At 39.0% G+C, this 15,591-nt stretch overlaps 1 protein-coding gene across 1 annotated transcript; it reads left to right on the top strand.

The window, feature by feature from the left end:
• The first annotated feature begins 4,869 nt into the window (after window positions 1–4,869).
• Window positions 4,870–15,502, top strand: kcnj13 (potassium inwardly rectifying channel subfamily J member 13). Its single transcript, XM_040036470.1, has 3 exons — window positions 4,870–5,359; window positions 10,095–10,642; window positions 13,473–15,502. The coding sequence occupies exons 2-3, from the start codon at window positions 10,126–10,128 to the stop codon at window positions 14,045–14,047; spliced, it is 1,092 nt and encodes a 363-aa protein (XP_039892404.1). The 5' UTR covers window positions 4,870–5,359; window positions 10,095–10,125; the 3' UTR covers window positions 14,048–15,502.
• Window positions 15,503–15,591: the final 89 nt, after the last annotated feature.

The raw sequence follows: 15,591 nt of genomic DNA, 5'->3' as shown, positions 1-15,591 counted from the left end.
AACTTGATAGCATTGTCCGGGCAGCTGTTGTTCAGCCATGTTTCGGTGAAAAACATGACATTTGAGTCCATAATCCGTCTGTTGTTAGTGATGGAGAGCCGTATCTCATCCATTTTGTTTGCCAGAGAACGGACATTGGCGAGAAAAATACTGGGTAAAGGCAGCCGGTGTGGTGTTAGCTTTAGCTTAGCCCGTAGCCCGTAGCCCTCCGCGCCTACCTCGCCTTTGTTTACGATCTCGGCGCCGTCTGCGTGCACTTCCGCCCGGCCAGGGAGAGTGGGCAGCCTCCGGTGTTCTGGAGATCTCTGGGATGAGTCGGAGATCGGCGATAAAACTGTTGGAGTTGTGAGTCCAGATGTCCAGAAGCTCTTGTCTGCTGTAGGTCAGCAACGCACAGCAATTCTGGACGAATAATCCGGTTAAAAGTAGATAAAAAACCGCTAAATAGCAGATTCTGGAGAGACACTGAGCCTCGCGTTGTTCACGCGCCGCCATCTTGTAATGAGGGCATTCTTATTGAGGGCATAGTAGAACCATTAAAATATATATCCAACTTGTCTTTTCAAAAAGGGTTTTTTCCAAAAAAAATGAAAGTTGCTAAAGTTATTCCAATTTACAAAACAGGTGAAAAGTATCATTTTACAAATTATAGACCAGTGTCAATACTCTCCCAGTTCTCTAAGATACTGGAAAAACTTTTCATAAAAAGATTTGACAGTTTTGTGGAAAAACATGAATTGCTGACAAATAGTCAGTATGGGTTCAGAAACAACAGTTCAACAACTTTGGCATTGTTAGACTTAATGGAAGAGATAACAGAATGTATAGATAATAAGAGGTACGCACTCGGAGTTTTCTTAGATCTAAAGAAGGCGTTTGATACTGTTAATCATGAAATTCTATTTAAAAAAATGGAAAGGTACGGGTTTAGGGAAGTGGTTTTGGACTGGTTAAAAAGCTATTTAGGGAATACAATATGTACAATATGTACAAATAAATGAATATAAATTTAATTTGATGCATATTGCTTGTGGAGTACCTCAAGGTTCAGTATTGGGTCCAAAAATGTTTATTATGTACATAAATTATATTTGCAGAGTCTCGCAGATTTTAAAGTTTGTAATATTTGCAGATGACACAAATATATTTTGTTCAGGTGTGGAATTGCCACAGGTTTTGGAGATGATCACACAGGAATTATAAAATATATTAAAGAAGTGGTTTGATATAAATAAATGATCTAGATGAATCTAGATGAAACCAAATTTATGTTGTTTGGAAACCAAAAGAAAAATATCAAAGTAGAAATATGTGTTGACAATGTATATTTAGAAAGGGTAAATTAAATAAAATTTTGTTTGTGTATTACAAAAGTAATACACAAACAGCGGTCTGGGGAAACACATACAAAAGTAATACACAAACAACAACGATAATACAGAAAAGGGCCATCAGATTAATAAATAATGCAGGTACAGGGATCATACAAATGGACTATTTTTCAAAATGCAAGCTATTAAATTCCAAGACTTGGTGACGTTTAAAACAGCAAACAAATTATGGAACAGTCTAACAGAAGAAATTAAAGAAAGTAACAACATAAACCAATCTAAAATTAAATATAAAAAACAAATTTTTAACAAATATAAGAATGACGAAAACAGGGTTAACCCAGGGCGGTAATGTTGTGTGTAATAGTGTTTTGATTTGTTTGTCTCAGAATTTGTAAATCTGCAAACGTTACCACTCAGTCCTTATTTATATGAAAGTGACTATACTGTGGTGGAGCTTGTTTATTTGTTTTGTTTATTTGTTTGTTTGTTTTGTCTTTGCTTTTCTTTTGCTTCATATGTTGTTTGTTTAATTTAAGGCTAAAAGAAAATTAAATCCTCTCTTTGCTATTTGGGCTGATTGGGACCTGATGAATGTAAAAACAAAGAATTACCTGATTTTTTTTTTTTATCTACCTGATTTTTGTTTCTGAGAAAAATGAGATCCACATATGAGGATGTTTTACATTTCGATAGAACAGTGGCAGTATAAGTCAATATCAGGCCCTTGTAGAGCAAAATTTAGGATTTTGGTCTATACAACCCAAAATGTGATGTCCACCTATGTGGATGCAAGGTACTAGGAGGTTAAATAAGTTTACAGAATCAACTGACAAATTAATCCTACACACAAACCATAATTAAAGTTAACATATGATCGTTAAGACATTGTTTTGTTGTCTTCTATTTCGTCACTAGACATAGACATGCTTTACTGTCATTCAAATTTATACCTTACAGTGCACATAAAAATAAGATTTGCAGCATTGGCACCAATTGTTCAAAATATGAATATTAAAAAATAAAATAAAATAAAATAAAAAAATAGTACAAAGTCTAAGTGTATATACATCTTAGTAGAGATATAACTATACGAGCAGATCTGTAGTCTTTGCATTTGTTAGTTTGGTTTTTAAAAAAAAGAAAAAAAGAAGGCGTGAATCCAAACAAGACAGCTGTAACAATCAAGGAGTAGAAATGGTGAAGTTAAATGACTTTATTTACCTGGGGTCAACCATCCAAACAGTGTTAAATGGCATACCATTTAAAATAGCACTTTTCTGTCCCACTTGTGTAAGTGAAAGGAAAGGTTTATAAGATGGTAGAGAGACCTAATATGACATAGGGTGTGCAAATGATGGTACTATCAAAAAGAAAGGAGATGGAATTTGAGGTGCCACAGTTGAAGATGGTCAGATCTGGGAATGACCAGAATGAACCTGATTCAAAATGGGTATATCAGAGGGACAGCTCAGATCGAGTGCACTAGAGACAAAGCTAGAAAGGTTGAGGTAGTTTGGACATGTTCCAGGACACAATTGTGGATACAAGGCAGCAGGAAAAGAGGAAAAAATAGAGAGGATTCAGGGATATGCTCAAGAAGGATATAAAGAGTCAGCCTTTGCTGATGCACTGAGCATTTCTCCTTCTCACAACTCTGCATTTAATTATGAGTTATTAGTCTCTGGCTCTCTTCCACAGCATGTCTTTTATCTCTCAACTTACCCCCGACTTGTTGTAGCAGAATGCTGCCCCTTCTTGTGCCTGGTTCTGCCGGTTTCTTCCTGTTAAAAGCGAGTTTTTCCTTGCTCAAACGGGGTTGTATGTTCATTCAAATAACTATCTGAATGACCAAAAAAATAATTATGGAAAAAATTTCCACCTTATTAAATTTTGTTATTTTAGCATTATGCAATTCTGTCATTCCAACCTAATGTACTTGACTTAGAACAACTTAATGAATTAATGACGAACCAACTTTTTCACTGCAGTTGAGTCCAGCTTAATTTTACTGAATTGATCCAACCCATGCAAATGACATTACTCCAACAAAAATACTTAATGCTAATAGATAGCCATTTAGTTTTCAACAAAGTCAAAGTCCAATTAACAACTTGTCATGCACACCTTTTTTTCTTACGATTTAATGAATTTAGGACATAGCTGTCACACCATCCATCCTTTTCCGTTTCTCCTTATCAGGTTGCAAGGGGTGGCAGGAGTCTATTCTACCTGTCATACGGTGAGAGGCGGGGTATACCCTGGGCAGGTCCCCAGTCTATGGCTGTATCCCAATTCAGGGTCTGCAGCCTTAAAGTATGCAGCCTTAACGGTCCACAAGGGCCGCGTACTCAAAGGCCGCTAAGGCCGGAAGTGCGAGGCTTGTGTAATGGGACGGTCTAGCCTCCGTCGCGCTGCCCAGGTTGCCTAGCAACCATGATACTAACAGCTGGAAATGTTTCATACAGCTTTGTTTGACAGAAATGAAGGAGAAAATCTTTTGTTCATTTGTTTGTTTGTTTCTACATGAGCTCATTGTAAGATTAAGGTCAGCTATTGAACGGCGTATATTTTAAAGTAAAGGCTTTAAGTTAGTACAAACGTCACTAATGTCACATAATTTTGCCGACATGTAAAACAGTAATGTTTTAATGTTCTTCGTTATTGAACATTTGCACATAAATAAGCAACATAATATTCAGTACTTACTTTTAAAAGTTTACTCTTTGGGCGCCCCTCATCTGCCGTTTTTTTTCGGCAAAATTATCCACACCCACCGCCGCGCTATGCATTCTGGGATATGTTGGGCCACGAAGTCTACACCGCCACGTCCTTAAAATTCAGGGAAATGAAGGACACATTTGAGGGCCGCATTTCGAGCAGCCTTCGAATTGGGACAGCCTTTGTCACGTCGCTGTGACGTAATCGCCCTTAAAATGCGGCCTTTAAGGCTGCAGACCCTGAATTGGGATACAGCTACAGGGAGACAGACAACTATTCACACACTCACATTCACACCTGTGGGCAATTTAGAGTCACTAACTGCATGTACGGAAAGAGACACAACCACATGGAGAACATGCAAACTCCACACAGAAAGGCCCTGGCCAGTTTGTGGATTCGAACTCTTCCTCTGAGGTAGCAGTGCTTTCACTGAACCAACGAGCTGTCACTCCATACTTAAAAAAAAAAAAAAAAGTAGAAAAGCTTTGATTACAAGGCAGATTTGATTACAGAATTTTCTTTACGTTTTTGTCTTTGCAGAAGATTGCAGTAAATTTAATTACAGAAGGCCCAAACCTAAACATTTACTTCCAGGATCACATTATCAGAAGGGCAGCCACTTTGTAGTCAACAGATCTAATTTATTTGAGCATCTACTGTATGGTTTTTTTTTGTTTTTTTTATTACAGAGTACTCTGCACCACCATCATCAAAACACCAAATGAGGGAAGAATAGTGCTAATTCCTCCATTAAGAGTTGAGATATAGAAAATCAATTCAAAACATATTTATACATAATTAAGTTACCATAAAATTAATAGATATATAAGCAAAACGTATATTCACAAACAGATATTACAGATACTGGGACATATATGCATATACCTATATGCCCCCCAGCAGCAAACTCAATTTTTCACAGCTGCAGAACATCAGCTAGCACTAAGCAGTTCTTTGAATGAACTGTGACAAGGTGTTGTTCTTTCCCCCTTCCCCCATCTTCTGTCTTCCGGGAACACTAATAGGCTCCATGCAGAGTAATGTGACCAACTGAATCATCCTCACCCCAGAGCTGGAAGCTGCAGATCAGAGGAGCTGTGCTCAGTCCCACTCCCACACTGAAAAACTTCTCTGGAGTGACACTTTCTGCTAAGGATTTCTTGGATAGTAAACCTCATCTTCCAAGGATCTAACAGCACAGTCTCTCTATTTGCTTCAGCCACTTTTCCCACTTGTCAGACCTCAGATCAGCTCTAAGGTGAAAAGGTCATAGGGCCCAGGTGTAGCCCTGACTACAGTAATAGGTAAGTAAAACCTTATACGTGTGATGCTGACAGACTTGAAACACTGCTACATGGATAGTGAGCAATTAGTTATCAGCTGATCAACCTCATCAGTCCTGCGGAACCTTTGAAGTGCCCTTATTTTAATCTAACTTGTTGACTTTGTAATAAAAAACAGGATTGGTCGGGTAACATCAGTGAAATTTGTGGGCTCTGATAATTGTAATAGATGTAGTAGACTAATGATTGCTACAGTGATGTAGATGATCACTCATCTCATATTTGTATTTAGACTTGCTTGTTCAAATACAAGAAGTGAACAGCTGCAGCCTGATTGTTATATAAACCTAGGTGCACCCCACTGAGCTGGCAATAAGCACTTATTTCCACTAACTAGTCTACTTCCTTTTACATTAACAAAGATACGAAAAAGACTTTTGAGGCACTATCAGGCAAAATTTCTGTTACTTAGAGTAAATAACTTCCATTAGTTAAAGTAAGTAAAGCAGTTACACAAAGTGTTCATCATACATCATCGTACAAAAACGAGGCTGTAGTATAAATAACAGACATCTCTATGAGGTCAGAAAAACTGAACTCATACAGACTGCATACTGCATTAAACAGCAGTATTTACAAAGTACATTAATGAACTTTACAGAGATAGCTTCATCTAGTGTTTTTACAAACATGATACCACAACTGCTATGTATAAAATATTCAAGGTAGTGTCTGTTTTGAAAGTTTGGTGGTTCACAGGCAAACTGCATCTGCCAGTCTGTGTCTGTAGTTCTTACAAATTTGTTTTTAAGTGAACACAATGCCCTATGAATAACAGTGTGGAGAAATGAAGAAAAAAACATATCTGCAACACCATAATCACCTAAATTAAGTTATTTAAAATATTTTGCATATAAATACATACAATATATATAAGTACAAAACTGACTTCAGCTGTGGGCCTTATATTTCGTCTCCTAAATGTCTAGAGGAATTCTCTTTTTGACAGAAACATTAACTTTGACAACTGACCATAAATTCTAACATAGAATTCATTCTCAAGTCTAAGTTACCAACTTAGAAAACAGAAAAAAGCGCAAACAGAATTATGACCATAAATCACTGATTATTCAACATCATAGCATAAAATGAGTAAGAGACATTGTGGCAGTATTGCACTCGGAGCAGTGACACTAAGCTTTGGTGCCTACCTATTGAATTCTTTCAATTTACTTCATGAACTCTGACTCTAATTTTGCTGTTGGGACTAATTGATGGAGGCATATAAGATTCTAATACTTAATATTAATATTTTTCTTTTTCAAAATATTCAAGAACTAACAAACAACTTTTTACAACAAAACTACCTTATGTTTGAATTTTGGCTAGAATTTAGATTAAACTGAAGCATAATGGCACACTGTTGGTATGTTGTCCCTGTGCTTGAGTGTTTTTTTCCTGGAGCTGAGTCTTTTCTCAAAAGACTGACCTCCAGTCTTTGTAGTATTTTAATATCTACATTTTTTCCATGACATCGGCTACCACATTATTACAATGAATTGTAATGTGTGTATCAAGTGTTCACATTTTTTTAACACCAGAAAAATGTGAAAAGAGACACTTTCATATGTAAATCATTTTATCATGTTTACTTCTACATTGCTTCTACCATTCCACGCCTTGATTTAGTTCTTATGAAGCAGGCAACTGGCTTTTGGGGATACAGTTGTATATGGCATAGATCTACCATTTTGGCAATATAGAACTTTCCATAGATTTGTGGTTAGGGATTTTTAGGTGGTTCATCTATAATTTATAACATCTCTGACTAAACAAACAATATAGAACACTACTACTTAGCTACTTATTTGCTAGACAGGATAGAGCCAGCATACTCGTTTGGAACTGCTCTTAGTCTTTATACTAAGCTAGGTTAACTACATGCTGACTCCAGATCTGTACTGAACACACAGAAATGTGACTGATACTTATGTTTTGCCTCAGTTCTGCTTTTTCCAATGGCTCACGTGATCACAAGCTGATCCAGTGACAGCTTACAGACTGAAAATACAAGGAAAATACAAGGAAACAAGCACATGGCTCTCATGTAAATGCTTGGCTTCATTTAATCAGACTGATGTTTCCCCAGCAGCCGAAGACAAACTACAAAATGATCAGCAGTCGATTCACCACTCCACTTATTACCTCAATTTGTCAGTAACTGACAACCCACACCATATATTTATTTTCCTCTTTGTGTTTTAAATAGTTATGAAATGTATGAGAGAATTAAGTATTTAAATATTTTTGCATTATCTTTTTGATGTGTTTATATGTCAAAGGGAGTTGCTTAATAAATGCGTAAAAGGGTGGTAAATGTATATTGTAACTGGTGAACAAGACAAGTGGAGAGCCATGTAGTGCAGTAAGTTTAAAGCTCCCTGCAGATGAAAGATGCATTCCTACTCTGCATGTTGCTGTGTTCCTCAGACAGATTCCCAGCTGGGACCTGCTCTAATCTCCTGGCAACAATATTGACATAGAAATAGAAACTCTGGAGAGGACAGGACTAGCTCTCTGCCTGTGAGGATTGCCTGCAAATATATCTGCTATAGTTAATATTAATCACAAAGTTGTGCATTATTGCATTAAAGACAGACAGACAGACAGACAGATAGACAGAAAGTTAGATGTTCTTTCTTCCCACCATTCTGGTACAAGTAAATCATTTGCCAGAAAACATCTAAAAGAGTCTTCTTGTTTCCAGACAGAAAAGTCTTATGCCTACTCTGGCAAACCAGTGGTTTAAATTGTTATAAACCCTCTGTATTTCCATTCCTGAAGTTGTGAAATAGAGTTGATATTGTCCCTGAGTTGTAACATTGTAAAAATGCCTTACCAGTTCGTTTAGCAGCTGACTCTCTGCATCTGAAGCTGCATCTCAGGTGGTTCCTGTAGTCTGCCATCTTATGTTTGTTCATACTCATGTACCAACTTTAGGCAGTCCTTTCCTAAACCCTTTGGTTCAGGTATGTGAATGACACCTGGGAGAAAATCAGGACGTGCCACAATTCAATAATCACATTAACTTAATAGACAAACACCAGAGAGGATATGAAAGGAGTTAGACTGTGAAAATTCCATCATTAATGGGAAACATTTGAAAGTGTACAGTAGACACTGACTTTTTTTAAACCAGTGTATCCAGATCCTAGTAGCACTTTTCTACTCTGCCTGAGTACTCAGAGCAGTTTATACAACTTGGCTCATTCACCCATTCATACAAGCACTTCTTCTATGCTGAAGTTCTTTCTATCTAGCATTCACACACATTTATACTCCAGTGCATGCAGACAGCAGAGGATAAGTTGGGGTTAGTATCTTGCCCAAGGATATTTGACTTGCAGATTGGAGCAGCCTGGAATCAAACCACCAACCTTCCGATTAGTAGATAATCAATATTTAAGATTTGACTCTTATCACTTATCCACTGGAGAACACACTACGTGTCATAAGGATGCCACAACAGATAGTGAACACCATCCAAACAGACACAGCTGCCAAGGAAGCAGAACAACAACATATCAAAAAGGCCCTGAGTAAATGTAGTTATCCAAGCTGGAGATTTGTCAAAGCTGGGAAGACACCTTAAGAATGCTTCAAGCAATCCAGGAGAGAAGGACAATCGCCTCCTAAGCAGTCTTTTGTGATTCCTTATGTGTCAGGAGTAACAGAACATCTGAGACGTATTTTCTCTGTCTGCCTAAACACACTACACCAAAATTGGTCCACCTCAAGAACTGGGTCTCCGGTAAAAACAGAGTAATAGATGTAAAGAACAGGTTTAAGTACCAGGAGGATTGTTGTGAATTATACATGGGGGTAAACAAACAAACTCCACCTAAGTGGACGGCACAACTGTCCTGAAGTTTATTTACACCTGGTTCTAGTTTCGGTACTATTTATAAGGCAGGCGAAACCTGAACTCAGCTGAGACTGAAGAAGTCACTTGCACAGTTCTCCCACTGAAAGGGTTATGTTGAGATGAACAGAATACACTTCCTGGGATCTCACTGATAGGTTTATTTTGTTTTTTCAGTTTAATGATAGCTTGCCACACTTGCATCAAGTGAGAGTTCCAGTGAAAATGTATTTGTCACACACACACACACACACACACAGATGATAGATAGATAGATAGATAGATAGATAGATAGATAGATAGATAGATAGATAGATAGATAGATAGATAGATAGATAGATAGATAGATTTAGCATTTGGTTAGCTTAGCATAACTAAAAGAATCCACCAACTTACAGGCAGCAGTGCATCAAGACCTTTTTTCAACTAAATTCTAATTACAGTTATAATCTTTAGATAGTAGGAACTGCTCTCTGTGCTCATTTACTGGAGAAAAGAGACAGGAGTGAATAACCTGAACTTATTGTCCTTTTAACCAAGCTGAAATTATTCAGCAAAATGATGCGATTCAAAACAGCAGTCACAAGAAGTATGTAGAGAGAAAACAGGAACTTGAGAAGCTATTGCGAGCTCTCTAATAATTTACCCACAGATCAAAAAGACCCCATCCCCACCTCTTTTCCATACATGGGCAAATTTCATACCACAGTGTGACTAATTTCTAGCTCTTCTTTTTCTTTACATCTATTTTTGTATGGGAAAAATGCTGATAAAAGTTGTATGGATAATTACTGATCATTTATGTTAGTCAGCTCCCCTGTTATTTCATTTCAGGATCATCATCACCTTCACTTTGCCCATAAGCATGACAACCAAATCGAACAGCAGTGTTCTGGGTGGCAAGGCTTCCTCATCACCTCTCCTGTCCGCTCCACCTCACCAGCGTCTGATCACCAAAGATGGACACTGTGCACTTCGCCCCACTGTGTGTTCTTCGGGCTCATGGCATGAGACTTTACGCAGAGCCTGGCTGTTGGCCCTGCAGGATGTGTGGGGATTGTTGGTGAGTCTGCGCTGGAGATGGGTCCTCCTGGCCTTCTGCACCTCCTTCCTGGCCCACTGGCTGTTGTTTGCCTGTCTGTGGTACTTGCTGGCACACCTAAATGGGGACCTTGCTGTGCAGGATCATGATGCGCCCCCACAGGGGCATGTGCTCTGTGTAAAGCACATTACAAGCTTCACTGCTGCATTTTCCTTCTCCCTGGAGACTCAGCTAACCATCGGCTATGGCACTATGTTCCCCAGTGGAGACTGCCCCAGTGCTATAGCACTGTTGGCTGTACAGATGCTGCTTGGGCTCATGCTGGAAGCATTTATCACAGGTACATCTCTCCATCAAAACATCAATTATTCTAAGACAATTCTCAGTCTTAAGTTTAATTTACTATTTGGGAAACATAACAGAAAATAACTACCACACTGAGTTGACATTTACATGTTCACAATAGAAGGTGTTTTAGTGGTAGCCCAAAGTCTAAAGGAAAACGTGTAAATCATACTAAATGAATCATACTATCATTTCTTTGTGAAATTGCTCATGTTGACATTTTTCTCATAGGCTGGAACCTTTCACAGCAGATTTTGTGAATCTGGGAAAGAGACAAAATAAGCCCAGACAGGTTGCCAGTCTCAGTCAGTGCTTAAATTAAACCAGTAATCTCCAAAACACCTATCCACATCCTAATCATAAACATTTGAAGTGGAAAACTAGATCTTATGGCACAACAAAAGATCTAAAGATTAATTAAACAAATATCTTATAATACAACATGTTACAAGATCTGTTTCATTAATCCTGAGATAAGAAAAAAAAGCTATAGGATTCCAACCTCATGAGGCAGAACAGAGATTGCAGTTTTAAAGCTTCTGAGGCTAAAAAAATGTGACACCTGCTGGAATACTCCAGGTATTGCACTTCCAGAGATAAATCCCATGAATATATTTCTAGGTAGCCAGAAAATTAGATATGTAATATTGTTGACTTCATCCCATAGAAATGCTATTCTATCTTGGACACTGGCATCTTTTGTCTGAACCTTTTTCAAGCTTTATTCAAACATTACGCTGCTCCTCACAAAAATTCACAGATCAAACCACACTTTACTTTACCGATGTGTGAGTGTTACCAGGTCCAACCCAGTAACACTGCTCCAACTTTTCATTGAAAAATGACCAGTTTACCATTAATAAATGAACCAAAAGCAGTGCACAGTGTAAGAGGCTTAAGAAATAGTCATATATTTTAAGTTATTCTCCTGTGATTTGAGACACATTTAGTACAGTAATGTAAAAATAGGGCACTTTAAGAATACAGTTGTGCTTCTAACATTTTAAAAGATATTTTGAAGTTTAAACATCATTCTTTGGTCTAAAATTGTTTCCACTATCATGATCACTGCCTTTGCTATATAGAAATCAGAAATGTGCATTTATCTGATGACAATGCACACCCTCAGAACAAGTGAGGAAAGTAATGATGTTTATCCAAGTGCTTGTATTTTACTTTTAGTCTTTCCATTGTCTATTACCTTTTGTTTCTGTTTTACTACTGAAAAAAAAAGCAGAAATATTATATGTTTTTCAAAAGTCTAAACCTTTTCTATCAGACATACAATTCCCCAATTTCTATATGAACTTGCTGTAGTTGTCTGCCTCTCCATACAGTTAGGACCATAACATTTTGGACATTACATATTTTTACATTTTTGCTTCTTCAGCCTAACAGTTCCCTTCACCATCTGGTTCGGGGGTTACCACCACGGCAGGCACCAACCACCTTGTGGCCACAGCTCAGTGCAGCAGTTTCAGCAATTGAGGTGCTGAGTGCATTTGGACTCACTGTCAAAGCTCTGCTGGAGGTGGGAGTTGAAGGACTGGGACAGGTGTTCCCTGTGAACCCTCACTATAGGTTTAGGCACACCAGATCTGTCCAGCATCCTGCCCCGCCACCTGATCCAACTCACCACCAGGTGGTGTTCAGTTGACACTTCAGCACCTCTCTTTACCGAGTGTCCAGAACATAAGGCCACACATCTGATGATATGATTACAAAATTAATCATCAACATGTTGCTTAGAGAGTCCTGGTGCCAAGTGCACTTATGGACACCTGTATGTTCAAACATGGTGTTTGTTATGGACAAACTGTGGTTTGTACAGAAGTCCAGTAACACAACACCACTTTGTTTCAGATATGGCAGGTCATTCCTGCCACTCACGCCCCTCCAGATCTCACTGTCATTGCCCACATAAGCGTTGGAGTCTCCCAGTAGGACAACAGAGCCCCCAGATAGAGCACACCCTCAAGCACCCTGTCCAGGGACTCCAAGAAGGCCGTCATTCTTATAAGAACAGACGATACACATTAACTCAGGCTCGTTCCCCACCAGAGAGGTGACATTCCATGTCCCAGTTGCTAGTCTTGGTAGCCTGGGATTGGTCTCTGACCTTGGCCTCTACCTAGCACACATTGCACCCGAGCCCTGCAGCGCAATGTGGGGATGGTATGCCTACAGGAAGGTGGGCCCATGTTCATTTTTTGGGCTGTGCCCAAATGAGCTCCATGGACTAAGGCCCGGCCATCAGACGCTCGCCCTCGGACACCCTCCCCGGGGCTGGCTCCAGGGCAGGGTCTTGGTTAACCCTATCCTGCACAGGGTAAATGGTTCCCTCAATCTTCTGCTCATAGGGTTTTTTTTTAATTGGTCTTTGTCTGGTCCATCACCCAGGACCAATTTTCATTGGGAGACCCTACCAGGGGACAAAAAGCCTCAGACAACATAGCCCCTGGTATCCCTGGGACACAAAAACCCCTCCACCATAATAAGGTAGCGATTTGTGGAGAGGTTTAAAGCATTTAGCAAAAGTATTACATTAGGTGTTTAGGAATTATAATCCTTTTTTATATGCAGAGGTTTAAAATAATTTCATAATAATTTGAGAAAAAGTTTTCAGCTTAATGACACTTCATGTTTTCATGTTCTTTGGTCATATGCTGCAACCATTACTATTAACTACTCATTTTGTGGGGGGTTTTCCATGATGCTTGAGAAAAATATTTCCTGTGCTATGGTTTAGTACAAAGAAACATTACTGAAAAATGTGATTAACCGGCTAAAAAACAACATGAACAAGACTTCGTCTTAACTTTCAGGTGCATTTGTAGCCAAGATTGCCCGCCCCCAGAAGCGAGCAGGAGCCATACAATTCAGCCACCAGGCAGTGGTGGGCCAACACCTGGGTCAGACGTGCCTCATGCTTCGAGTCACCAATCTGCTGCAGCGGCCTCTGGTGGATGTAAAGGTGAGTGCTGTGCTATACGAGGAGCATGAAGGCCAAGCTCTGCACCAGACTTCATTGGACTTCTATTTGGACCATTTGGGCCAGCAGCCATGCCCCTTCTTCATTTTCCCACTCACCTTTTACCACCCCCTGGACCGTCGGAGCCCCCTCTATCCTGTCCTGTGTGAGGGTTCATCAACCCACTTTGAGTTAGTTGTCTTCCTATCAGCCTTGCAGGAGGGAACTGGCGACACTTGCCAGAAGAGGACCTCTTATCTGCGCCAAGAAATCCAGTTTGACCGCCGCTTTGTCCCTGCTTTGGGTTTGGATGCCTGTGGAAGGTACACAGTGAGCAACCAGCACTTTGATACAGCCCATTCAAAAGAGCCTATGAACAAGGACTGTGTGGTGCAGATCAACGGTGATGGAAATGAGAGGATGGAGTAAGAATGCTGAAGGGAAGATTCTCAAAGAGACCGAGAGAATATGCAAGTGGAGGCAGATATATTTGTTGTCAGGAGGTATTTGATTGAATTTGGTAAATTTGAATTTATGATTCAACATTATAAAAATTCAAATGTATGCCAGATATATATAAGTACTGCTGCAGGCTCCCTCACCTCCTCCCTCAAATCACTTCAAGTCCTCAGTGCTCAAAGCAGGGGAACCAGTAACTACTGGCAGTTGTATTAGTTAAAATGACTGACTAGCAAGGATGGAAGAATGTGCGCAGAGTGGGGTATAGGGAGATGTGTGTGTTTGAACATTTAATACTTAAGGAAAAGTAATTCAAGATGATGAAAATGCAAGGATCATAGAAGAATTTACATGACTGAATAAGAACAGTCTAAACTGTTCTCTTATCACACTTCAAACTTACAAGGTACGATCAAAAAGTTTGGTCACTCAGCTCATGAAAATACACAATTTATATTTAGGCATCACCTTATCGACAGCACTTGAGTGCTACTGCAGTTTCACTGTCATGCTTGCCCCATTACTGTATTTTTAACCACACTAACAGACAGTTGCTACTCACCAACTGCACATCTTGCCAGATTTGGTTAATTCTTTTCTCCAAAATCAAATGAAAATTGCAGAATTGCTGTGTTTAAAGAATGATTGTGAAAAATCCATGGTTAGAAGTACACAGGAGCCAAAATTTAAATCTATTCTAGGTTTTTATTTTTATTTTGGGGATCCATGGAGCAGTTTGATTGCATTTTGTATCAACTAAATGTTCACGCTTCTCATACAAGGATAAGATATTTATTGAATTCCAAGTAAGCAATTTACTGTGTAGAAATTCAGATGTACCTTGTTCAAATGTAATACCTGCTTTGAGAACTTACTGACTTAAGATAGCTAAAGGGTAGGTTCCGATAGACTTAACAGGAATAACGTATGAATATTACTTGACTGGGACCAGACATAAACAGTTGCAGGCCAGAATAAACTTACAGTTCCCAGCTACAACAAGCAATACAGTACATGACAACTGAATGATCCAGAACGTGACACAGTGGTGGAGTGGCCAGTAGGAATATTCTGGGTTTGAATCAAGAGTTTGCATGTTGTCATCCTTGCCTGTGAGTGCCCAGTGGCAACACTACATTACCTATTTATAGAGGTTATAGAATTCCTTATTTACCTTTATTATCAAATTAAATAGAATTAGTTTTCTAGCAAAAAATACATTTGAGAGCAAAGCTATAAAAGCAGCACTCACAAAATGTACATGTTATTAAAAAGTGAAAAGGTCAGGATAACAATAAGTACAGTGACCTGCATTAACATTTGCAAGCATGCTCACAGTGACAATGACAAATTTAGACTCATCTCTCTTTCTTCCATAGAGTTATTCTGCCAACAGGCTAAGTCTGTGTGATCTTGTAAAGCCGTGGGCTGTGAAACAGGGTAGATGGTGTAACAGTGACTGAAGAAAAATGATGAGAAAAAGAGGGTAATGTTTGACAGCTTTTCCTATCCTT

Source organism: Simochromis diagramma, unplaced genomic scaffold (genome assembly GCF_900408965.1).
Source record: "Simochromis diagramma unplaced genomic scaffold, fSimDia1.1 OVJJ01000324.1, whole genome shotgun sequence".
NCBI lineage: Eukaryota > Metazoa > Chordata > Actinopteri > Cichliformes > Cichlidae > Simochromis > Simochromis diagramma.
The sequence above is the reverse complement of the archived record's forward strand: the minus strand, read 5'-3'. Positions and strand labels throughout refer to the sequence as shown.